The sequence below is a fragment of the Phyllobates terribilis genome, unplaced genomic scaffold (assembly GCF_046119375.1).
Source record: "Phyllobates terribilis strain yellow unplaced genomic scaffold, ASM4611937v1 Scaffold_2__4_contigs__length_985480577, whole genome shotgun sequence".
NCBI lineage: Eukaryota > Metazoa > Chordata > Amphibia > Anura > Dendrobatidae > Phyllobates > Phyllobates terribilis.
Window position 1 is genome coordinate 715,662,770 of NW_027362762.1, and position 27,198 is coordinate 715,689,967.

The window sequence follows — 27,198 nt, forward strand, 5'->3', positions numbered from 1 at the left end:
AAAATACAGTTAAGAATACTTAAAACAGCATAAAGCTATTGAATAGTTTGCATAATGATAAGTCACAGACTACCTAAAGCAAGTACCAGTTTCTCACAGATTTCGCTGTACACTTACAACTTCCTCAAACCAAAGACCCCTGAAGAAGCTCTCAGTGTGCAGAGATACTTGTGGGGCTTCTCAGCAAGTACATATATTTTGTATTTAACCATCAACTTTCCTTCAGTTTGTTCACTATTGGTAATTTAAAGATAATCTTATTGGGCGGATGTGCAGTACCCGTCCGCTGCCATTATTCCGTTGACGAAACTTTGCTGTGCAGCTCTGTAACTGAGCAGTTCCAGCCACTGCAGACACTGGAAACAATTGACCGGCGGGGGTGTCGCACCCTCTCCGATTAGACATTGAAGACCTATCCTAAGGATAAGTCATCAATGTTAAAGTCACAGACAACCCCTTTTAACATTATACAGACCCAGTGATGTCTTTATGTGGTTTTAGGTGTTTTTAATGTCTTTTCGTGGTAGTTTATGTGACAGGTATATATTTTTTGTGGCAGGAAAAACTTGACATCATAATTCGCTGACTGTTAGATTTGCACTTTATTCTTGTGTATAGCTTTGACTCTAATTGGTTTCTTTACACAGATAGGCAGTATTCTGTCTACTACCATTTATTGCGGTGCCAACTTTTCTTTACATTTAGCTTCAAAATGCAAGAATGGCTGGACAAATAATAATAATGTTCCGAAAAAGATTAATCACTTAGAAAAGATACACGTCTTTCCTTGATTTTACTGATAACTTACCGTACTTGTATTTCTTTAGCTTCTATAGTTATCCAGAAATGGTGGTGTCATATGCAGCCATGCTTAGATGGAGAAGACTGCAAAGTTCTACCAGACTTGACAGGATGGAGTTGTAGTACTGGGAACAAAGTCAAAACGACAAAGGTGAGACTATTTTAATGGACATGTTAATGCCATTCTCTTATTCAATTGTGAGAAAAAAATGAAAAAATAAATAAATTAAAAAAAAAAATTATATATATATATGTATATATATATATATATATATATATATATATATATATATATATATAAAGTTATACGGAAATATGAATAAGGATCTTCCATAAGAAGCAGGAATCACTTTAATTAATACACAAGAGGCTCTAATAAAAAATAACAATTCTATTATGTCATAGTATTGTTACAATCACTCTCTTTAACCTTCAAAGCATTCTCACTTTCAACAGTATGAATACATTTTATTGGAATGGAGTAGCAAAGGGATTGCGCTCAGGAATAGAGATGAGCGTTGTTCTACTCGAACTGTTCGCCAATCTCAAATTCGAGCTGTTTTGGGCGGTGTTCGAGCCGATCGGCGAACACGAACAATTTGAGAAAAATTCGGCTGTTCGAGGTTATGTTCGATAACTGTTCGTGCACCAAAATCATAACTGGATTTTTTCTCAGTAATGATGAAAATTAATGTTAATACGCAGTTTGAGTGTACAGCGGGGCGGGGGGGAGGGGCAGGGGATGGATCTCTGCAGGAACAATGAAGATCTCCATTTTTTTTTCTCTTTCCCGCATTTGCAGTGGGGAGGTGCAATCTGTCAGCCTATCAGCAGCGCACACACGGAGCGAAGTGCTTTTTTTCACACAAGCAAGGGCATGTGTGATTGGCAGTGTATGTCACATGTCCTTGCCCTATAAGACCAAGCCATTTTCCCCGTCGCCACCATTTTCTCACTGCTGCAGCTGCGTGTTAGATGGCACCGCTGTTGCTGTGTGCGCTATACCTTGTTAATTTCAAGCCAATTTTCGCACAAATATACAGATAGCTTGGGAGTAGGGAATAGTTGTGATTGCAGTCCTTTTAAGGACTAGGTTACAGCATTTCCTACGACTTTTATCAGGCAGGTCTGTGCTCTTAAATAGATAGATTGTGGGAGTAAAGACTAATTGGAATTGGAGTCCTTTTCAGGACTAGGTTACATCAGTTCCTATCAGTTTTTGCCAGGCAGGTCTGTGCCAGTGCTGTGCAAGTTTTTTTCACAGCATTTGGCTGAATCTAGCAAAGCTAATCCTTTTTGGCCTATTGCAGAGTGTGTTAGTCAGTGGAGTAGCCTATCTGTGTTGCAAGATATACCACCTGTGTATAGAATACCAATTTTTTTACTGCACCTAGTGAAGTAAAATCTTTTGGGCATAGCATCATTCTATTAGTCCATCTATACTGACCTCCATCAGGTTGCAAACTGAATATAATTTTTTTCTGCATCTAGCTCTGAAAAAATATTTGGGCTTCTAGCAGTGTGTGGGACTTGGTCTATTAGTCCATCTATACTGACCTCCATCAGGTTGCAAATTAAAAATAATTTTTTTCTTCATTTAGCTCTGAAAAAATATTTGGGCTTCTAGCAGTGTGTGGGACTTGTTCTATTAGTCCTTCCATACTGACCTCCAGCAGGTTGCAAATTGAATATAATTTTTTTCTGCATCTAGCTCTGAAAAAATATTTGGGCTTCTAGCGGTGTGTGGGACTTGGTCTATTAGTCCATCTATACTGACCTCCATCAGGTTGCAAATTAAAAATAATTTTTGTCTGCATCTAGCTCTGAAAAAATATTTGGGCTTCTAGCAGTGTGTGGGACTTGGTCTATTAGTCCATCTATACTGACCTCCATCAGGTTGCAAATTAAAAATAATTTTTTTCTTCATTTATCTCTGAAAAAATATTTGGGCTTCTAGCAGCGTGTGGGACTTGTTCTATTAGTCCATCTATACTGACCTCCATCAGGTTGCAAATTAAAAATAATTTTTTTCTGCATCTAGCTCTGAAAAAATATTTGGGCTTCTAGCAGTGTGTGGGACTTGGTCTATTAGTCCATCTATACTGACCTCCATCAGGTTGCAAATTAAAAATAATTTTTTTCTTCATTTATCTCTGAAAAAATATTTGGGCTTCTAGCAGCGTGTGGGACTTGTTCTATTAGTCCATCTATACTGACCTCCATCAGGTTGCAAATTAAAAATAATTTTTTTCTGCATCTAGCTCTGAAAAAATATTTGGGCTTCTAGCAGTGTGTGGGACTTGGTCTATTAGTCCATCTATACTGACCTCCATCAGGTTGCAAATTGAATAAAAAAAATTTCTGCATCTAGCTCTGAAAAAATATTTGGGCTTCTAGCGGTGTGTGGGACTTGGTCTATTAGTCCATCTATACTGACCTCCATCAGGTTGCAAATTAAAAATAATTTTTTTCTGCATCTAGCTCTGAAAAAATATTTGGGCTTCTAGCAGTGTGTGGGACTTGGTCTATTAGTCCATCTATACTGACCTCCATCAGGTTGCAAATTAAAAATAATTTTTTTCTTCATTTATCTCTGAAAAAATATTTGGGCTTCTAGCAGCGTGTGGGACTTGTTCTATTAGTCCATCTATACTGACCTCCATCAGGTTGCAAATTAAAAATAATTTTTTTCTGCATCTAGCTCTGAAAAAATATTTGGGCTTCTAGCAGTGTGTGGGACTTGGTCTATTAGTCCATCTATACTGACCTCCATCAGGTTGCAAATTAAAAATAATTTTTTTCTTCATTTATCTCTGAAAAAATATTTGGGATTCTAGCAGCGTGTGGGACTTGTTCTATTAGTCCATCTATACTGACCTCCATCAGGTTGCAAATTAAAAATAATTTTTTTCTGCATCTAGCTCTGAAAAAATATTTGGGCTTCTAGCAGTGTGTGGGACTTGGTCTATTAGTCCATCTATACTGACCTCCATCAGGTTGCAAATTGAATAAAAAAATTTTCTGCATCTAGCTCTGAAAAAATATTTGGGCTTCTAGCGGTGTGTGGGACTTGGTCTATTAGTCCATCTATACTGACCTCCATCAGGTTGCAAATTAAAAATAATTTTTTTCTGCATCTAACCCAGCCAATAGTTTTGGCCTAATACCACAGTTTGGCCACTCAGCTCTGCTCGGTTACCATCCATTGTTTTTTTGTGCAAACAACTCCATAGTTGTGAATTAGTTAACCACCAAAATGAGTGGAAAAAGGCCTGCTGCTGGTGGAAAGGGGAATAGGCGTGTTGAGAAGGGGAAAAAAGGTTGTGTCCGTGGGGTAGGTGCAGAAGAAAGACCATCTTCCAGCCAAACTAAAATGTCTACTTCTTTTAGCGGACAATGTGATAAGATCCCTTTCTTACGGCCACGCCAATCGCTACAAATTCCAGATGAGGCACAAAAACAGCAGGTGCTTCAACGGATATCAAGTGCTCCTTTAAGTGGGCTCTCCTCCACATCAACTTCAACATCACAAATACTCCAGTCCTCAAAGGTGTCACCCAAATCGCACTTGCTTCCTCACAGCTCCCAAATCTCCAGCTGCCCGTCTGAGTATGAGGTAGAACAGATGGTTGAGTCTGCAGAGCTGTTTACTCATACTATAGCCTGGGAATCAGAGGTCGACTCCAGCGCTTCTGTGAATCCAGACGAGGAAATGATCTGCACTGATGCCCAGAATCTTTATGAGTCGGATCCAGGACCAGACGCAGAAGGTTCTGACCATAATGTAGACCCTCATTCCCAAACTGTAACTCCTGTTGGTGGAGACAATGAGGAAGACGATGATAAGACTCAAATACCTGATTGGAGCGACAACTTTAGTTTTTTGTCAGGGCAGGAACAGGTTGGCTCTGAGGACGACGGGTGTGATAACGCACAGGGTGATGATGATGAGGTCGGAGATCCCACTTACTGTCAACCCACAGTCAGCCAAGAGATGAGGTCAGCAGAGGAGGTGGAGGAAGATGCTAGTGACGACGAGGTCAGGTTGCGCCTTCCTGGACAGAGACGTAGTACTGGAAGCACGTCAACAACTGCATCCTCAAACACAACTCTGCCTCTCACCACAAGTCGTGGTGGCTCTTCAGGTCGCATGGGTGCTAAGCCTTGCATAGCCTGGGCATTTTTTCAGATCGATAAAGATGACCCAACTCGTGTTATCTGTAACATTTGTCAGGAAAAGCTAAGTAGAGGCCAAAAAATACATAGTTTGAGTACTTCATGCATGAACCGGCACATGGACATGAAGCATAAGTTGCAGTGGGAAGCTCAGTGTGCTACAATGCGGTCTAGCCGGCCGGGCCAACCACCGTCTGCCATATCTTGTGCATCCGCGGCCTCTTCATCCTCTGTGACTGGGGGGACAGCAGTCACACCTGTTTTGGGGCGCAGACCTGCCACCTCTTTACCCGCAACAGCCAGCGTGATTGGCAGGTCATCATTTTCTTTGGAGGTGGTAACACCAGCTGGTCTTGAGCGCTGTCCGACATCGATAGCACCACCTTTGGATCAAGGCAACCTAACATGTCCGCCTGCATCTTCCTCACAGACCGGCAGTTTGACGGGGACACCCTTATCAACCCCGTCTAAGCACAATAGCCAGCCCTCGGTCCCTCAGATGTGGACAAGTAAAAGACCATTTCCTCCTAGCCATGAGAAAGCTAAGAGGTTGAATTTCACCATCTGCAAGCTCTTGGCTACAGAAATGCTGCCTTTCCGCCTGGTGGACACAGAGGATTTTCGAGACCTTATGTCCGTCGCAGTGCCCCAGTACCAGATGCCCAGTCGGCACTACTTCTCAAAGAAAGGTGTGCCTGCGCTCCACCAGCATGTCGCACACAACATCACCGCTTCTTTGAGAAACTCTGTGTGTGACAGGGTGCATTTCACCACAGACACTTGGACGAGTAGGCATGGACAGGGGCGTTACATGTCGCTGACTGGGCACTGGGTAACTATGGTGACAGCAGGACAAGGGGCTGCTGTCCAAGTCTTGCCGTCCCCACGAGTTGTGCGTCAATCCTCTTTATGTCATTTTTCCTCCACTGCTTCTGCCTCCTCAACCTCCTCTCGGTCTTCCACCTGCACCCAAAGCCTGTCTGGTCATGCCACAAGCTTTCTAACTGCGCAGAAGGGATCCTGCACACCTCCTTACTATGCTGGCAGTAGGGCTCAACGTCATCAGGCGGTTTTTACATTGAAATGTCTGGGAAATGTGAGTCACACAGCTGAGGAGTTGTGGTCAGCTCTGGAGAACCAATTTCATGAATGGTTGTCTCCACTGGACCTGAAACCAGGGAAGGCCGTGTGCGACAATGCTGCAAACCTGGGTGCGGCCCTTCGCCGGGGCAATGTCACACACGTGCCTTGTATGGCTCACGTGTTGAACCTGGTTGTCCAGCAATTTTTAGCCCACTATCCCAGACTAGATGGCCTTCTGCAGAGGGCACGGTCGCTGTGTGCTCACTTCCGCCGTTCGCATCCCGCAGCTCAGCGACTTACATCTCTACAGAAGTCGTTGGGCCTGCCACTTCACCGGCTAAAATGCGATGTGCCTACCCGGTGGAATTCAACTCTGCACATGTTGCAGCGACTGTGGCAGCACCGACAAGCCCTGGTACAATACGTTCTGACGTATAGCCTGGGCCAACGAGATTCAGAGGTGGGGCAAATCACGCTGGAGGAGTGGTCTCAGATCAGGGACCTATGCACCCTTCTGCACAGTTTTGAAATGGCGACGAAGATGTTTAGTGCTGACGATGCCATTATCAGCATGACTATTCCGGTGATTTACATGCTGGAGCACATGTTAAACAGAATTCGGAGTCAGGTGGTGGCACAAGAGGAGGTGGAGGAAGTAGAGGAGGAAGAGTTGTATGCGGAAGGGCTAACATCTGCAAGGTCCAGACGGTCAGCAGCACCAAGGCGGCAGGCATGTGAGGGTGGGGGAGATGATTTTACCAGGGCGCATGGTAGCAGCCAAACTAGTGAGGAAGGTGCAGGTGCCCAGGAAGAAGTGGAGGACGAACTTATGGAAGACTCATCAGATGAGGGAGACCTTGATCACATTTCTGTTGTGCGAGGTTGGGGGGAGAGGACAGAGGAGGGAAGCATGATTGCTACCTCGCCACCAACACAACAGGGACTTGGTGCTCCTGGATGCGCAACACACATGAGTGCCTTCTTGCTGCACTACCTGCAACATGACCCTCGAATTGTGAGAATTAGAAATAATCCTGACTACTGGGTTGCCACACTGTTAGATCCCCGGTACAAAAGTAAATTTGCAGAAATTATTCCTGCCATAGAAAGGGATGCACGCATGCAGGAGTATCAGCAGAGACTGTTGCAGAATCTTACATGTGCTTTTCCACAAAATACCAGTGGTGCACGTAGTGAATCTCACAGTTCCAACTTGCCAACCGTGGGACCGTCAAGTGTTCAGCACTCAAACCGTAACAGAACCACAGTATCTGCTGGTAACATCAATTTTGCGGAATCATTTCACCACTTTTTTAGCCCATCCTTTGCAAGGCCACAGGAGACAAGAAGTCTGACACATAGTCAACGCCTAGAGACGATGGTACAGGAGTATCTCCAAGTAAACATTGAAGCCACGACTGTGTCACTGGACCCTTGCTCTTTTTGGGCTTCCAATCTGGATAAATGGCCGGAGCTAGCCACTTACGCCTTGGAGATCTTGTCATGCCCCGCAGCCAGCGTTCTGTCTGAACGTGTGTTCAGCGCTGCTGGTGGTGTGCTGACAGATAAGCGCACGCGGCTCTCCACTGATAATGTAGACAGACTCACGTTCATAAAGATGAACAAATCATGGATCCGAAACGACTTTTCTACCCCTGTGTCATACTGGGGAGAGTAAAAGCTTGATGATTGGTTAAAATCACCCTACCAACCGTTTTAAGCTTTCAAATTACTAATCATGTTTATCTGTATCTTGACTGGAAAATAATTTGGGCTTTGTAGCAGTGTGCAGCACTGATCCTATTAGGCCATCTATAATAAGCTTCACCAGATTTAAAATTAAAAATAATTTTTAGCTGCATCTAGCCCGAAAAATAATTTTGGGGCTCCGAGATGCGCAAGACACATAAGTGCCTTCTTGCTGCACTACCTGCAGCATGACCCTCATATTGTCAGAATTCGAAGTAATCATGACTACTGGGTTGCCACACTCTTAGATCCCCCAAACTTTTCGATCAACCTTTTCATTTTAATAAAGACCAAAAAAATGGTCATTTTTGAAATTATAAGCATTAGCAGGTTGTTAGAAACTGAAATCAAACAGTTTTCAACTCAAAACTTTATTCTAGGTGATGTTACATTTTCACATAGGACCCCTTGTTCGAAAGGAGCTTCTGAACTCTCTCGTCCATTGAATTTGTCAGGTTTTGGATGGTTTCTGCTTCAATTGTTTTGCATGAGGACAGAATACCCTCCCAGAGCTGTTGCTTAGATGTGAACTGCCTCCCGCCATCATAGACACTCCTTTTAATGATGCTCCAAAGGTTCTGAATGGGGTAGAGGTCAGGGGAGCATGGGGGTCACACCATAAGTTTGTCCCCTTTTATGCCCATATCAGCCAGAGATGCAGATGTTTTATGTGCAGCATGAGATGGTGCATTATCATGCAGAAAAATGATCTTGCTGTGAAATACACGGTTCTTCTTCTTGAACCATGGCAGGAAGTGCTGTTTGAGAAAATCCACATACATTATGGAGTTCATCTTTAGCGCCTTCAGGGATCCTAAAGAGGCCGACAATCTCTCTCCCCATGATTCCAGCCCAAAACATTACTCCACCTCCTCCTTGTTGGCGCTGTAGCCGTGTTTGCGTGGGGTGTCCATCAACCAGCCATCCTCCACTCCATTCATCTGGACCATCGAGCGCTGCACGGCACTCATCCGTGAACAAAACAGTTTTGAAATCAGTCTTCATGTAATGTTTGGCCCACTGGAGCCGTTTCTGCTTGTGTGAAGTGGATAGAGGAGGTCGACAGGATGGCATATGCACAGCTGCAAACCTCTGAAGGACCCTGCATCTTGTTGTTCGGGGGACGTTGGAGGCACAAGCAGCTTCAAAAACTTGTCTGCTGCTATGACAAGGCTTTTTTGCCGCTGCTGTTTCAACCTGACGTAATTGCCTGTAGGAAAGAGTCCTCAATTTGCCCTTATCAGCACGCACACGTGTGTACTGTGAATCAGCTACATACTTCTTGATTGCCAAGACACTTCATCCTGATCATCGCACAATGTTGATTGTAGTCATGCCTTGACCTAAACACTCCACAATTTGTTGCTTCTCAGCAGCCGACACATCCTTTTTCTTTCCCATTTTGGCAGAAAATGTAGGCTGCTTAATAATGTGAGAGAGCCTTCTTAAGTAGTCTTGCCTTTCATTGGACACACCTGCCAAACTAATTAGCACAGGTGTCTGCAATTGCTTACAGTGATATAAAGAGCCCTGACACACATCACCATCAATGAGTTTAACTGACAAACAAACAAATTCTTCCCTTATCACTCCTAAACACTTTTTGCATAATAATTTGGAACGCGGTGTACATGTGCTTTTCCACAAAACACCAGTGGTTCACGTAGTGAATCTTACAGTTCTAACTTGCCAACCGTGCTCTGTATGGAATTGTTCAATAAAGGGCCCAAAATTAAGATAACATAGATGGGAGAGGTCTCTATGAATAGGAATTCCTAAGTATTTGATACCCTGTGAGGGCCAGGCAAAGGGAAAGTTGGACTGGATGGAATCCTATATGGATTTAGGGAGGGAGACATCGAGGGCCTCAGACTTCGCTGCATTGATTTTAAAATTTTACCATGTAACAAAGTGATCTATTTCAGCCATAACAGCAGGGATGGATATATGTGATTGAGTGATATATACTAGGACATCATCAGCAAATAGAGAGCACTTGTACTCGGTGCCTCCCACCTCAATCCACCTAATATTGGGGTTATGGCGAATTGATGAGAGCAGGTGCTCCGTCACTAGGATGTATAAGAGAGGGGACAGAGGACATCCCTGCCTTGTTCCATTGGTGATTGTGAAAGGTGATGAAAATGTTCTGACGCACCCCCTGGGCCTTGGGACACCCGGAGCCGGACCCTTTTTGGTGGATGCTGGTGGTTGTAGTCTTCGTGGCGGCGATCCGGTTCCGTGGCTCAGGGCGGTCAAACCAGTGGCGGAACTATTTATGTGGTTTTGATGTTTAAATGTCTGACTACGCCACCCGTGGATTGCGGTCAGAGTGAACCGCCGCTACAGGGCAGACCGCAAAGGCTGGTGTTGTGGGTGCAGCAGAGCGTAGCATAACTCCCCACGGGAGGAGTATAGCCTCAGGGCAGTGTATGCGGAGGATGGGGGTGATGGTGCAGGGCAGCAGCAGTAACGACACGGAGTCAGTGATGCAGTTCAGGGCCTTTACTCACAGTTCTTATTATCCAGACCACGTCTGCAGGTAACGGCTGCCCACGTCGTACTGTGCTCACCAGGTGAGGGGCTCAGACAACTCCCAGATAACTTTGGAGCGCTTCACAGGACCCCCTTTGTGTGTCCTTTGTCTGGCCTTTCTTACCAACACTTCTGTCCGGCTGCCTCGGGCCTCCTCTTGGTAAACTTGGCGCCAGTTTCCCTGACCCTATGTGGTGCCTTCCTAGCGGGTGGAGCAAGGGGCTGCGCCACATAAAATGTCAGAGCCTCCGGTTTCTAGCTGAGGGTCGTTTCCTGCCTCCACTAGTTCGGGGACCGGTCTCCCCCTTTGGCCTGACCCCTCCACGCAGGTGGATTCGGGCGTGCGGTGGCGACTCGCCCGTCCGCACCCCTGGGATCCCTTCATTCCTCGTTCCTGGAGCCTTCTCCGCTCCTCTTCCTTCCTTCTCCCTCTTGCAGGCCTGGGCCTCTGTTACTAGGCCCGCCTCCGGAGCAGAGCTCATGCAGAGCCCCTGCTCCCTGCCACTTCTGCTCAGACTTCTCTGCACTGAACTAAGATGGTGCCCACCTTTTATACTCCCTTCTCAATGCACCCATCAACTGCTTCCTCCCTGCTCCTGCACTGCAGGGTTCCCCTTCCTCAGTGTTCCCTCCCCCCACTCCAGCCAGGGACAGGGACTGTCGTGCCCATCTCAGGGGCATATTGGTCGCCCTGCCCCACGGCAATGTGGTGTAATGCATGCAGGTGTCGGGTCCTGATCCACACTCCATCCTTATCTGAGAGTGAGATATCACACCTCTGGGTGAGGTGCAATACGTCTGTAGCAACCGAGCCCTCGGTGCTACAGTTCCATTTATCTTCAGCCTAGGTGACGTATTGTGATACAGGGCCGTGATTTTGGCTATAAAAGGGTCCCCTAGACCCCTACCCCAAGCTTTTTAAGAGAATCATATATGGCGTGCCAGGAGACTCTATGGAATGCTTTCTCAGCATCCAACGAGAGTATCTACTTGCAAATTTTTAACTGCATCTAGCCCAGGAAATACTTTGTGCCTAGTAGCAGTGTCTGCTAGTCAGCGGATTATCCCGGCTGTTAAGCAAGCTACACCACCTGTAGTTTGGACACTTAATTTTTTCAAAGGAAATGCTTCGGGACCACGGGATACTTAGTGAAGAGCATCAGGAGGCACCCCAAGGCATAGGGGCTGGGACTGGCACTAGGATGCCTTGCGGTGGACAGCCGAGCTCGATCCTTATAAAAGCTTTTTAACTGCAGCAGCTTTAGTGGACGCTACTGGAGCTGGAATTACGCGGCTGCTGGCATGAGACTTGCCCTCCAATAGATCCTTGTAAATGGATTTAAAGTGTATTCATTTAAATTAGAGGGACAATTTAAATTAAAAAGCTTAGAGCTCCCTCCACCACAGGGGGGCTCTCTCGACCCACCAGCGGACAGGCACCAGTATTGGGAGAGGGGGGCTGGCCGTCAGGGTTCACCGCGGCTCTGGCACAAACCCGGCGACACGGAGGTGGCACGGGCAGGAGCGGACTGGCCGTCTCGGCTTCTCACTTTTTGGATTTTAGAAGGGCATGACATGCCTATATCTGTGTCTCCCCCTCCTTTTACTCCTCCACCTCTTTTCTTTTCGCATGACTATATGTACTTGTCACTTTTCCATGTGTTAGTTGTGTCTTCTGAGCAGTTTGTCAGCTTTTGGACACCTTTGAAGGTGTTTTCTATGTGTTTCTATGTGTTTTTGTTTGCCTGCCATTGGTTTTAACGGTGTTCGAAGGTGTTCGACGAACAGTTCGACGAACAGTTCGGCGAACACACGGGTGTTCGACGAACCGAACCGAACTCGAACACTACGGGGGTGGCTCAACACTACTCAGGAACAAAGGTAATCTTGCAGCAGGGAGGCAGAAATCAAGGGGAAATGGACAAAGGAGTTAAACAGGAAGTATGAGGAACAGAGCCTGTACAGAGGGGGGGGGAATAAGAGATAATGTTTTTATCACAGTTTTTACACAGGTTTTTACTACAGATTATGCCATAATTTTTTTTAGAAACATTTTTTTTAACTCTATATTTATGTCATTTAATAAAGTTGTAAAAATGTAATCCATACCTCTGCTGTGCCTGGATTTGCTGCTGATGATTACAAGAAACTGCTCCTACATACTGTACATGCTGCTGTCTGAGCTGTACTCTGCAATACAGTATTGGACCTTTCATCCTGCCCGTTTTCAGCCCAGGATTATCAGTAGGAGGATTAAGGCACTGCACAGAGAAACTGGAAGCATTAACTGTTACTTTTGCATATTCTACATTGAAGCAGTATATATGAATATAAAATGGATAACATTTTTTTTTGTGATATGCATTTCATTTGAAGTTTTCACACTGGCTAATTATCTAATGGATATAAATGGAAATGCATTATTTTTGTCTACTTTAATGGTGCTTGTCCACCTGAAACAAGTAAAACACGTATAAATGATGTGGCATCAGAATATCACAGAGACTCCCACTGATTAGAAGAATGGAAACTAAGACCCCGATTCATAAAGACCTGTGATTTTCTTACCAGTCTTGATGAAGGGGTGTATAGTAGTCAGACGTTTCTGATTAATGAATCACATGTGTCTGAGAAGTGGCGCGCGCCTCAGTGCGCTTTGTTACAAATCTTACTCCAGTCTCTGACTGGAGTAATATTTCTGGCATCTGGAATACTACAGTTCATCTTGAATTAGACAAGCTATTGTATCATGCCCTCGCCCTGCCCCACCTTCACCCAATTTACTCCAATATTTTAGTGAAATTGCTTTGATAAATTGGTGTCTTTGTTTCTTAGTCTCTGTCTCACTGTATGCACTATGTAAACCGAGAGTAGAGGGAAGAGCTAAGTGAAGAGGAAGCTGCACATGCTTCATTATAGTCTATTGGAGAGTAAAAAAATATATGCTTTTCTATTTCTGTCAATTTCTGTATTCCCATAAATGTGTATAGGGTGCTACTCCCTCTTGCTCTATGTTAAAATCTTGATATAGCTGTAATAATGAATAATATCACATGTATTAGATTGTAATCCACTGTCAGATCTATTGTGTATGTGTTTTAGTATAAAACCATGTATGAAGTACAGAATACAGCTTTTCTCTGCAAATATTTTTATACTCAAGGGTATCAAGCCACATTTCATATTGATATAGCATTGCGTATATGGCCATACCATTTCTTCTGTGCTTTATCGCAATCATGCTTCATGATGATATCTTGCAGCTTGGAATTTCTTCACCTGGGACAAATATGAAGTTCACTGCTTTAGCCAATTATCTAAACCATTCATTTTTAGGGTTAAGGTGACCCTTGTTATGTAGCACTAGTAATGAGTGCCCTATCAGCCACTCTTACCTATGACCTACTGTCAGATCTCTTCTGGGATCTGCTCCTGTAACATCTGCGTCTGTCAACTGGCACCGCTGGAATTATTCTGCAGGACACCCTGGTGATAGAGGAGATTTTGGGACCAGAAACCTTGGATGGTGTAGGCTCAGTCCAGCAACAGAGACTAGGGAGATTGAGACGTATAGTACCATACAGTCTGGTATTATGGGTGATTATGCGTGAAGTTGGAGTAATCAGCTACTTTCTTTGGCAAATAGTACAGCATCACAACATAATAAACTACCAGCTAACAGTTGGGAGTTACCAGATACAGTTTTACTAGCCCTGGTTCACATTTCTAGTCCAGCTCCTGCTTAGCCTTTATTATCCTCCTTCTGACCTTGGCTTGTTTCCTGACAATTCTTCTGACTCACAATATTGTCCATTTTGCCCTCCTGGTTCTGACCCAGTTATCTAACCATTCCTGCCAGCCTGCTCTATCGGCCAGCGACTTCTCCAAAGAATGGAGCCAGGGCCCCTGCATAAGGCTACCTTGCTGTACAGGCACCTGAAACCAGAGAGTTGGAGTAGCCAGCACAAAGCCTGTCTGTGAGAGCCCTGTTAAGAGCTGCCAAGAGACCACAGACAGTGTCATGTTATTTCTATCCAATGATATAGTAAATTCTGTAAAATGAGAAACCAAGTTCCCCTAGGTTGACCTGTGCACCTCTACATCTTTTTGTTTATCCATGTCTGTAACAGCATGATCTTACCAACTTCACAACCTGTGTATTCTTTTTCAAAGAGATTATTGTTCTTGATTCCTTATATAATTATGTGCTACTAGCCAGCGAATAAGCTCGCAATTGTTTCAAACCTGATTCACAAAATATAATAGCTAACAGTTTTCCAGAACAGTACTATATAATTATAGGCACATTTATCATTGTTAGAAGTTTGACTATGTTCCATAAGCAGTGAACTTGGAATTAAATAGCTGTGTATCTCTGATCTTGAATTGAATAATATGTGATCACTGATCAGTCTAATATATATAAAGTATAAATACATACTTTTAACTGCAAAGTGATTTTTCACTTTCAAGTGAATACTTCTTTAAATCAGTTATAGGTTACTATAATGGAAGCCGTTGTATCATGACAACAGCTTTAATATGATAACTGCTGATTTTGGAGAAGATGCTATTAGCTGATCATTTCTCCTGCAGCGACTGCTACAGAGGAAATTTACTATTACAGGCAGCAATTCCAATAAATGACCAGACCCATTACTGCCAGTTCTGTTGCTTTGTAGTAGCTCTCCAGTATGGATAATAGAAGGTGCCCCCCCTCTGTGATGTCCATATTTCATAACAGGGCAGAAGTAAAGAGGTTGTCAAGAAGAAACTACCATTTAAAGGAGTTTTATGATATTTTAAAAAAGAGTCTATTTTCTTTTCAGAAGTAAGGATACTCTTGTTTAGTTGCTGCGCATCATTTTGTAGCTTAGCTCTATTGACTTGGTTGAGGCTAGGCTGCAATTACAAACATAGTCTATGTTTGATAGTGATAGTAAAAAGTATTTTCTTTTTTACCAATCACATAAAAGATCCATAAGGGGGTGTTTTTAACATGTTTATCCAGCTGCTCACAGCTCTGCTGTCTCTTTATTGCCTGGTTTCTGGGTGACTGACATTACTTGAACCTTTGAAAAATTTATGCTGAGCTTTATAGCTCAACTGTAACAAACTTAGCTATCAGTGGCTTGTTCTGAAGTGAATATTGATATCTCTATATTTGCATATAGTGAAAAGTGTGTTTGAACATTCATATGGCCCAGGAAAGTGAGAGCCTTGATTAGCAGAACTGCTCTGGAAGCTACCTTTGGTTTGGGCTGGTGATGGTGCCAGATTTATAACAGCAGCTTGTCAGAAGATGAGAAGGAAGGAAAGACAGGGAGGTGAACACATAGGTGTTATATAGATTCAAAGGGATGGAGAGTGGTGGCTGGGATGTTAGGATTGAACCCCTCTCCTAGAATTTAACTACCATATTTAGCAGACTATAAGATGCACCGGACCATAGGATGCACCTGACCATAAGACGCACCCCAAATTTTGGGGAGGAAAATAGAAAAAAAAGATAAACAAAATGGTGTTGCGTTTTATAATCTGATTTTATGTACTACACTGGGGGGCAGCTGCAGTGTAGTGGGGTCAGATGAGGTAGGGTCGCTGCTGAAGGAGGCTGGCAGCGGTGGCAGGAGTGGGGCAATACTGCGAGCCTTGTGCTGGGAGAAGGGAATGTCCTGACAGTGCGAGGCTGCGGGCCCTGGACTTTCATAATATGTCGGTGGTGAGCGGAGTCTCTTTCCCATTGAATTCCCTGAGGTGGGCTTTGGCAAAACATCCACCAGAGGCGGACATGCGTGGATTAAGATCTCTGGAGCCGAGATCTCTTCTCCCAATATCTCGTTTCCATAAATCTCATCTCCCGAGATCTAAGTCTGCTCATTTGCTGCAACCAGAGGCCATTTTCTCGAAGTCCACAGCAGGGAAATCAATGGGAAGGTGAGTCCACTCACTGCCAACATTTTAAGAAAGCCCTGGACCCGCAGCCTTGCACCACTGGTACACTCTGCCCTCCCAGCCTTGGGCCCGCAGCATCGCCCCACTCCTGCCACCGCTGCCTCCTGCAGGAGCAATCCTGCCTCCTGTGTCCCTGCTCCACCACAGCCGGTAAGCTATATTCGGATTATAAAACGCATCCCCATTTTCCTCCCAAATTTGGGGGGAAAGAGTGCTTGTTATAATCCAAAAAATAGGGTACTGCACAAACTTGACCAGGCTCTTGTGGCCAAGCTCCATAGAAACAAGCTGTACACTATGTAAAATAAAAGCTCTCACAGCAGAGAATGACAGCAGATGCAAAAAGCAAGCCAATTGTAAATGTATTTGTTTTTATGTTGTCTAACTAAAGCAATTTAAAAATCTGAGAATACACCTTTAACTGCTGTATATTCAGATTCAGCACCATGGACAGGGACAGTACTCAGCTAGTAGAATTAATTTGCAAAGCTTTTCTAAATGATCAGTGTACTGTATATTCTGAAAATAAATATTTTATACTTATTACCGTTTATTTTTATTTTTTTTACTTTTGCTAGACATATCTGTTGTGTGCACTTTGATTATTTTTGACATATTTAATCATCATTTTTAGTTATTAACTATGTTAAATGACTTGTCAGATTTTCTGTATAGCAGTACAGTACGGATACATTATGCTTTGGAGGGTTAAAGTAGCAGCAGGACACAAAATTGTCAGATTGGAAAGGTTTATATTAAAGTGAGATCTGTGATCTTTAGAGAGCTATATAACATGGAGTGTGGACACAAGCACCTTTGTAAGAGTCAGCTAGGAGCAGACAGTTATTTATAGAGTGAGGAATGAAAATAGCTGTGAACTAGTTAGGAAAAAGGACACTGTGGTATTTAGACATCCTGCCGACCACCGCACCTTATAACTCTTGAACAACCACCATCTGCTTTCTAAAAAGGGAATGCATACCTGTGTCTAAACACACAGAGAACACATAGGGGAGGTAGAAAATACTGGAGTATGAGTTTTATTACAGCCTGAAATCTGTCATATACTTCAATTCATCTGAAACTAAAGCAAATACCTTTCATTAAAATATTGCACAATTTTTTGAGCGCAGCCCATTGTTACATAGCTACATAATACAGGTGAAAATAGAAATATATTCAAGGCCAGCTAGGGGAGGAAAAACTTCCCAATTTTCCCAACCCAAACTCTTATGGATAGACTCTTATGGATAATGCACAAGAGTGTTTTTCTTGCTGTATCTGGATAATGAAGAGGTGTAAGGGGTACTGTTATATATGCTGAGAAACACTGATGAGCAAATCTTTTGAAATTAGATTTTTCCAGATTGGCCAAATAAATTCTAATCGATGGGGATTGATTCGGCACAAATAGAAAGTACTCCAAAGCTTCCAATTGCCCTAAAAAAGTGAATGACACAGTGACTCTCCTATCTCTTTATCCCTATCAATTATCTTCTTCACTGATTTGCTGTCACACAATGTTTTATGGCTTTCTCTCCCTATCGCTATGGTTATACTATGAGCTGTGACATCTTACTACTCAGATTCACCACAAAATGGCTGCTGCAATTCCTGTTCCTGCTTTTATACAGGCTATGAAAGCCCCTCTGACTAGCTGTGCTATGCCATGTGATGTGATAGCTGCAAGGTACTATGGGGAAGTCATCCCATGACCAATATCTTGTGAGCTTTCTCTAACTGATGCAATCTTCTGCAATGTGTAAAATATCGGCTGACATTTTAGGCGATTTGTATGAAGTGAATCACAAGCTCGTTTGAATTTGCCAGATTTAGTGAATTCATGAAAATTCAACACACAATTGATATGTATTGAAACTTATTTTAGGCTTTCTTCAGACTTAAGACTTTCTATGTTCATAGCTGTGAGTGACACAGGATCGATAGTACCGGTGTGACATTCCCTTGTAAAGGTGTTCCAATGAAAAATAAAAAACAATGGGGTACAAATTACCTGGGTGTTCCAATGATCTCATGCCACCATTCTCAAAGGCTCTTACAGCAAAGAGGAAGATGGAACTGAAGACTGGAGTGGAGCACCGGAAAATCCTCACAGTGCGCAGTGCCTACGATGTGAGGATTCACAAGTCTGCAGACTTGTAGCCTAAGGCCGTACAACCCCTTTAAGTAAAATCTGAAATAAACTCCAAATCTACCATAATTCCTAAATACTATAAATTATATATGCTTTACACAGATACTATTGATATCATCTGGATTGGTTTCAGCCCAGCAGTCTAAAATACCTGATTGTTTTCATAGGAAAAAATTGAATATTGCCATAGAACAGCATCATGTCTTACCAGATACTAACTTTAGTATAACCTTTATTAGCAATTAATTAGTAATTAAAGTTCCCTGTGCCATAATTTGAAATGAACGTCGTCAACTATCAATGGCTGGTCATAATATTTGAGTATTTAAAAATTTCTTAACTTACGGTCGAGAGCGTATCTTTGCTGAACCTAGGCTGATATCCCAGAGGAAATAAAAAAAAATCTTTATTGTGACCCTTTACTAATAGGTCACAAAAAAATCCTCATGGGTCTCTCTTACCTGAAATTATGCAACTGCTAAAACCACTTTATTTTAACTGAGAGCAATTTACGCCTCGATCTAATTAATCTGGAGCGCTATTTTAGTGAGTATATTGTCTTCTTATGTAAAACAGGCTACAGACTGCCATAAAACAGTCCATAGAGTTTTAACGCACTGCAGTAAAGCCACAGGGCAATGTGCTCAGGGGTTAGATAACTGTGGCTCTCAGTCTGCTAATATTTTAGTTATACCTTAAAATTCCGAAGAATGCTTTAAGCCTTCCAATATAATCCCCATGTGCAAAAGATCGCACTGCATCTGGAAATGTGCAAGCCTGTTTCTTAACCTTGTTATATTTATTTCTATGCAAACTAAAAGAAGTGTGTTCGATATGAAATGTCAAATTAATTACTCAACATCCAAAACAGTGAAAAAAAAATGTAAATATCATCACTAATTAGACATACATAAGTTCGATATAATTCTATCATTTCTATATTATATTATAGGCAGGATTTTATTAGAAATTAGAAATTGGTTTCAGACACGAGTAAATAGTTAACTACACAAATACAAACATAATAAAATAAAATGAAGACCCTTCCGAGCGAGTTGAAAAGAATCCAGTCACTAATTAAGTGGAGGCAGAATCGTGGACCTACAGTCATGGCCAAAAGTATTGAGAATGAGACAAATAGTAATTTTTCCAAAGTTTACTGCTTCATTTTTTGTAATGGCAATTTGCATATACTCCTGAATGTCAGAGTGATCAGCTTAACAGCAATTACTGTACTTGCAAAGTCAATATTTGCCCAGAAAATGAACTTTACCCCCCAAAACACATTTCAACATCATTGCAGTCCTGCCTTAAAAGGAGCAGCTAACATCGTTTTAGTGATTGATCCATTAACACAGGTGTGGGTGTTGATGAGGACAGGGCTGGCGATCAATCAGTCATGATTAAGTAAGAATGACATCACTGGACACTTTAAAAGGAGGCTGGTTCTTGGTATCATTGTTTCTCTTCATTTAACCATGGTTATCTCAAAAGAAACACGTGCAGCCATCATTGCACTGCACAAAAATGGCCTAACAGGGAAGAGTATCGCAGCTACAAAGATTGCACCTCAGTCAACAATCTATCGCATCATCAAGAACTTCAAGGAGAGAGCTTCCATTGTTGTCAAAAAGGCTCCAGGGCGCCCAAGAAAGACCAGCAAGCGCCAGGACCGTATCTTAAAACTGTTTCAGCTGTGGGATCGGACTACCAGCAGTGCCGAGCTTGCTCAGGAATGGCAGCAGGCTGGTGTGAGTGCTTCTGCACGCACTGTGAGGCGGAGACTCTTTGAGCAAGGGCTGGTTTCAAGGAGGGCAGCAAAGAAGCCACTTCTCTCCAGAAAAAACATCAGGGACCGACTGATATTCTGCAAAAGGTAAAGGGAGTGGACTGTTGAGGACTGGGGCAAAGTCATTTTCTTTGATGAATCCCCTTTTCGATTGTTTGAGACATCTGGAAAACAGCATATTCGGAGAAGAAGAGGTGAGCGCTACCACCAGTCTTGTCTCATGCCAACTGTAAAGCATCCTGAAACCATTCATGTGTGGGGTTGCTTCTCAGCCAAGGGAATCGGCTCACTCACAGTCTTGCCTAAAAACACAGCCATGAATAAAGAATGGTACCAGAATGTCCTCCAAGAGCAACTTCTCCCAACCGTCCAAGAGCAGTTTGGTGCCCAACAATGCCTTTTCCAGCATGATGGAGCACCTTGCCATAAAGCAAAGGTGATAACTAAATGGCTCATGGAACAAAACATAGAGATTTTGGGTCCATGGCCTGGAAACTCCCCAGATCTTAATCCCATTGAGAACTTATGGTCAATCATCAAGAGACGGGTGGACAAACAAAAACCAACAAATTCTGGCAAAATGCAAGCATTGATTATGCAAGAATGGACTGCTATCAGTCAGGATTTGGTCCAAAAGTTGATTGAGAGCATGCCAGGGAGAATTACAGAGGTCTTGAAGAAGAAGGGGCAACACTGCAAATATTGACTTGCTGCATTAACTCATTCTAACTATCAATATAACCTATTGGTACTCATAATATGATTGCAATTATATTTCTGTATGTGATATAAACATCAGACAAACACTAATAAAAACCAGAGGCCAGCAGATCATGTGAAAATATAATTTTGGTGTCATTCTCAAAACTTTTGGCCATGACTGTAGAATACTTCTCAGTAGGAAATATCAAATTGTTCCTTGGAAGAAACAGCTAGCTGAACCAATAAAATCACATACATTATGGGTGGAAAAGCATAAATATGTTTCTGTACTCTTGAATTTCATAGAACTGTCAGGGAGGGATGTATAAATAGTGGTGTTTTTATCGCCTCAGCGTGAACAGGATGGAAAAATAAGGTGGGTGGAATAGGACAAGTCTCTGTTCAACACTAGGATAAGAATTATTAAGCCCATTGATTTCATGGCATTATAATACCCAGAGCTGCAGATTACTGGGAACTAGTAACAATAGATCAGGGCAGCTGTTGCGCTATTTGCTCAGCAGTTTATCAGTAAAGGTTCCATTCTGTAGCACACAAATAAGATATTTCAAAAGCAGGTGGATACTTTATTAATGGTAGATGTCCTATTGGCATTGAAAATCTGAGGAGTGTTTGACCGAATGTGCTGCGGCTGACTGCTTGTTTTGCTATAAACCAATAATTCACTGCATGATATACAAACTATATGTCCCTTTTTTCAGAATTTACTTTTGTATTCATTAGGCTTAATATTTAGCGGACTAATTTATGGGTTCATGTATGAAAAATCATGGCACATTTGTGACAAAAACCTTACCAATTAATTTCCATACCAGGAGAATTTTGCAGTGCTACTGCAGCAGTTCCTCAATGGTGAAAATAGTTGTGTTACAAAAGTCTTCCGTGTTGTTTTTACAAAAAAAGAACATAACTACAAAATCAACCCCACCCTTTAGGTGTGAAAAATAGACCCTCTGAGCCAATGTTAACATAATGCCTCTCAACTAGAGATGAGTGAATTGCTTTGTGCAACCCACAGCCAAGGTCCAGGTTACACCCCTTTGTCAGTGGAGAGGAGTTGCGCAAATTTTCTATAGTTCTGGGTTCCCCAAAGCTATAAATGCTTCACCAGCCTGGTATGATGTCATTTGTGACTTGTGGCACAAAGGTGACATCTCACCAGCCTGGCTAATCAAAAGCCAAGCCTGGGATTCTGGAGGGTAAGGAAATTAATGCAGCTCCTAACCACAGCCAGATAGCACTGACCTAGACCATGGGTTGGAGTCATACAAAGCGATCCGCTGATCTCTACTCTTAACACATGTATGTACAATCGAGAAATATGTAATAACATTCCCAATACCAAGAATAGTGCTACACAATCATTGAAGATCTAGAAACAAAGGAAGTGAAATACCCCTCACCAAGAGTTTGTAATTTTGGTTGTATTGTTGGAAGATACATTTTATTATGCTTATTTATAAATTGCCATTCTATTCCACAGCACATTATAGACATTGTCATCACTGTCCCCATTGGGTCTCACAATCTAAATTCCCTTCAGGATGTCTTTAGAATGTGGGAGGAAACCAGAGAACTCAGAGGAAACCCACGCAAACGCGGGGAGAACATACAAACTGCTTGCAGATGTTGTCCTTGGTGGGATTTGAACCTAGAACTCAAACGCTGAAAAACAGCAGTGATAACCACTAAGCCACCATGCTGACCATGTAAGGCTGAGTGCCTACAATGAGTTTTTTGGGAAACTTTGACACTGCATATTTTAGCTCTGTAAAAAAAGCAGCGTCTTACAGTTTCAGCAATGTGAACGAGATTTATAGAAATCCCATGCTCACTGAGTTTTAGGTGCAGATCTTTCCCATAGACTTGCATTAGATTTGGAAAATCCACAGTTGAAAAATGCATAAAAAATGCATGTAATCCGCACATGATTGTATCAGTAAAGTTTTGTCAAAGCTAAATAGCAGAAAGTATAAAAAAACAAAGGAGTTTGTTTAAAACATGGGAACGTAACTTACTTGATAAGTGCAGAAATGGTGCAGAAATTCTGCAACATCAAAATCTCACCAAATACTCATAGTGGGAGCGTGGCCTAAGTGCCACAATCTTGCATCCTATAGACACTATTTTGTGTGGTGTAGACAGGTATTTCACTTAGGTCCGGCACTATTAGCCACATTCTACAAAGCACAACAATATATCATTTTTAGTGTTGAGCAAGCATGCTCGACACTGCTCGGTACTCGCCCGAGCATCTCGCTAATCGGGATGTTCGGCAAGCACCGAGCATTTCTGGGATACTTGGGCGGGAGCTCGGGTCTCAGCCCTGCATGTTTGGCGCTCTTTACAGAGCCAATGAACATGCAGGGATTGCCAGCCAGTCACTGGAATGCCACAGCCATGTTGTTTGTGGGCATTACAGTGATTGGCTGGCCGCTCAGCGTCGCCTCGAGTATTTAAAACCGGGCGCCGCCATCTTGGACACTGTCGCCCGGGATCAGACAGTATAGGGTCAGTGCTGCTGAGTTAGGGAGAGATATATAGTGCGAAATACGCAGTGTAGGGTCTCTAAAGCCTGCCAAATCAAACAAACAGTCCTTCTCAGGAATGATATCCATCCCAGATATCAGGTAGGCAGGCTGTATAGGAGTCGCTGTGGTTATACCAACAAACAGTGCATTACAGTCCGTTTCAAATCTCTGTATTATCCAGCTTTTGGCCTTTTTTCCGTAAAAAACAACAGTAATAGTGTCTCGCTGACTGTTCAGACACAAATATATCTGTTTAAAAGATTCTGGTCTGGGCCACATAACTATAACTGTGGTTTTGCAGTTCCATGGTTCAAATCTCTGTATTATCCAGCTTTTGCCCTTTTTTCCGTAAAAAAAACCAGTAAAAGTGTCTCCCTGACTGTTCAGACACAAATATATCTGTTTAAAAGATTCTGGTGTAGGCCACATAACTATAACTGTGGTTTTGCAGTTCCACGGGTCAAATCTCTGTATTATCCAGCTTTTGGCCTTTTTTCCGTAAAAAAACCCCAGAAATAGTGTCTCCCTGACTTTTCAGACACAAATATATCTGTTTAAAAGATTCTGGTGTAGGCCACATAACTATAACTGTGGTTTTGCAGTTCCACGGTTCAAATCTCTGTTTTATCCAGCTTTTGGCCTTTTTTACATAAAAAAAACAGTTTGAGTGTCTCCCTAACTGTTCAGACACAAGTATATCTGTTTAAAAGATTCTGGTGTAGGCCAGAGAAACAGAACTGTGGTTTTCCTCTTCCACTGTTCTAATCTCCTTATAATTATTATTTTTCCATTGATAGTGCGAGTGTAAGCTATTTTACTTCATTTAGACAAGACGCGTGGCAAGGGACGTGGAACTGGATGTTCTGGTGATGGTGCGTGTAGATGACGGGGCCATGGCCAAGGTGAAAATGTGCCACAACCAACAGCCACATCTTCTCGCTCCCACTTCTTGACCGAATTACTAGGGAAGCACACTACAACACCAGTATTGCGAACTGATCAGTGTGAACAGGTTATTAATTGGATAGCAGATAATACTTCCAGTTACCTGGGCACCACCACCTCCGGTCTGTCTTCCACAAGGTCAAGTTTTAGTAGCCGTGAGTCTCGACCGCATACTCCTCCTCACCCTGATGCTCCTTCCTCCCACCATGCCAAGTGTCGTCAGACAGCAACTGATCCCACAGTTGGACACTCTGAAGAGCTGTTCACTGGTCCATTTCCATATTTGTGCCCCTCGCCTGCTCAGCTTGAAGTGGTGGAGGAGGAGATCCCATGTACCGAAGGCCAAATATTTGAACAGCCACAGCCACAGGAAGTCGACGCTGGCAATTTGTCACAAGAGGTGGACGATGACGAGACACAATTGCCATGAAGTGAGGAGGAGAATCGTGGTGCTCAAGTGGAAGAGGAGGAGAAGGTGGATGATCTAGTAACTGACCCAGCGTGGCAGGAGGACACGCAGAGCGAGGCCAGCAACAAAAAGGGGGAGGAAGGCAGAGTACCCCAACAGGCAGAAAGAAGCAGTGTGGTGGCCGCACACAGAAGGCGGGCAACCGTTCCTCGTAACACCAACATGAGGGACTTAACTAGTACAACCTGTAGGTCTTCCAGAGTCTGGAATTTTTTTAAAGACTCTGCTGATAACCCCAAAAAGGCCATTTGTACCACCTGCCATGCCAGCATCAGCAGGGGTGACAAAACTACCAGCCTGACCACCACCAGCATGATCAGGCACATGTCAGCAAAGCACCCGACTTTGTGGGGTGAACCCCAGGGTCCCTGACCAGTGTCAGCGGGTGTCACCACTGCTTCTTCCGCTGTTGTGCGTGTAAGAGAACCCCCTGTTGTGCGTGTAAGGCAATCCCCTGTCCATACTGCATGCAAAGATGCCCCCTCCTCTCAGTCTACACTTGTTATGGCAGTTTCTCAAGAAACAGCATCAACGTCCACGTCCCACCGCAGCGTTCAATTGTCCATATCCCAGACCTTTGAATGAAAGCGCAAATTTGCAGCCAACGCCCCACAGGCCACAATCCTAAATTTGCACATTTCACGACTGCTTGCATTGGAAATGCTGCCTTTTAGGCTGGTGGAGACGGAATCCTTCCGCAACCTTATGGCGGTGGCCGTCCCTCGGTACTCGGTCCCCAGCCAACACTAATTTGCCCGGTGTGCCATCCCCGCACTACACAAGCACGTGTCCCAAAACATCTGTCGTGCCCTCAACAACGCAGTTACTGGGAGAGTCCACCTGACAACTGACACGTGGACAAGTGCTTGTGGCCAGGGACAGTGCTTCTCCCTGACGGCACACTGGGTAAACATAGTGGAAGCCGGGACCCAGTCGGGATATGGGAAGGAACACATCCTCCCCACACCGAGAATTGCGTTCCCTATGTCAGTCAGAGTTGCCCCCACAGTGTTTATCTCCTGTGCATCATCCTCCTCCTCCTCCTCATGTTCAGCCTCCATCTCAGATATCACCACATCAGTTACAAGCTGGAAGTACTGCAGTACTGCCTCAGCCAAGCGGCACCAGGCTGTGCTGAAACTGATAAGCTTAGGTGATAAACCTCACATTGCTTGTGAGTTGTGGACAGCTGTGAAAGAGCAGGCTGATCTGTGGCTGAGACCGCTGATCCTACATCCAGGCATGGTCGTGTGTGACAATGGCCGTAACCTGGTGGCGGCTCTGAGGTGAGGCGAGATCACACACGTACCATGCCTGGCTCATGTCCTTAACCTCGTGGTTCAGCGGTTTCTTAAATCATACCCCGAGTTGCCAGATCTGCTCGTCAAAGTACGCCGCCTGTCAGCTCATTTTCGGAAGTCGGCTACAGTTTCTGCCGCCCGTGCTGTGTTGCAGCAGCGTTTGCAGCTTCCAGCATACCGACTGGTGTGTGATGTCCCCACACGTTGGAACTCTACCCTCCACATGTTACAAAGGATTTGTGAGCAGAAGAGAGCAGTTGTGGAGTACCAGCTGCAACAAGGCCGTCAATATTCAGGTCAGACCCCACACATAAGACCTCAGGAGTGGACCTGGATGTTTGACATATGTACCATCCTGACAAACTTTGAGGAGTCCACCAGGATGGTGAGTGGCGATGACGACATCATTAGCGTCAGCATCCCACTTGTCTGTCTTTTGCAATGCTCTCTGCAGAGAATTAAAGAGGAGGCATTGCAGCTAGAGTATGATGAGATGGATCAAGAAGCCGTAGCGGGAGATTACACGCAGCCCAGCCTCATCTCATCCCAACGTGCATTGGGGGACAATGAGGGAGAAGAGGAGGAGGAAGAACAGGAGCTGGTATCATGCGCTGTAGGCGAAAGTACCTGTACAACTGTCATACCATCGGTGCAGCGTGGGTGGCCTGAGGACAGGGGGGAGGAGGAGGAGAGCATGGTCAGTCGTCATCTTGGTGAGGCCACGAAAGTCTTGCCCGTTACCAGTCTGGCACGCATGGCAGACTTTATGTTGCGCTGCCTTAACCATGACACTCGCGTGGTCAAAATGTTGGGTGACAGTCATTACTGATTGGTGACACTTTTAGACCCCGCTACAAGGAGAACTTTCACTCTCTTATTCCTGAGGTGGAGAGGTCTAAAAAAATGGGGCAGTACCAGAAGGCCCTTGCTGCAGAACTGTTAAAAAAATTTAAATCTGAACATTCTAGCAGCAGAGGTCACAGTTC

General features: G+C 43.7%; 1 protein-coding gene across 2 annotated transcripts in view; it reads left to right on the plus strand.

Moving 5' to 3' along the window:
- Positions 1-27,198, plus strand: part of TAFA3 (TAFA chemokine like family member 3) — a 593,704-nt gene that overhangs the window by 475,168 nt on the left and 91,338 nt on the right. For both annotated transcript variants that reach the window (XM_073667175.1, XM_073667174.1), the window contains one exon: positions 828-952. In XM_073667175.1, coding sequence (XP_073523276.1) covers positions 828-952 — 125 coding nt within the window. The remainder of the gene's footprint in view (positions 1-827; positions 953-27,198) is intronic.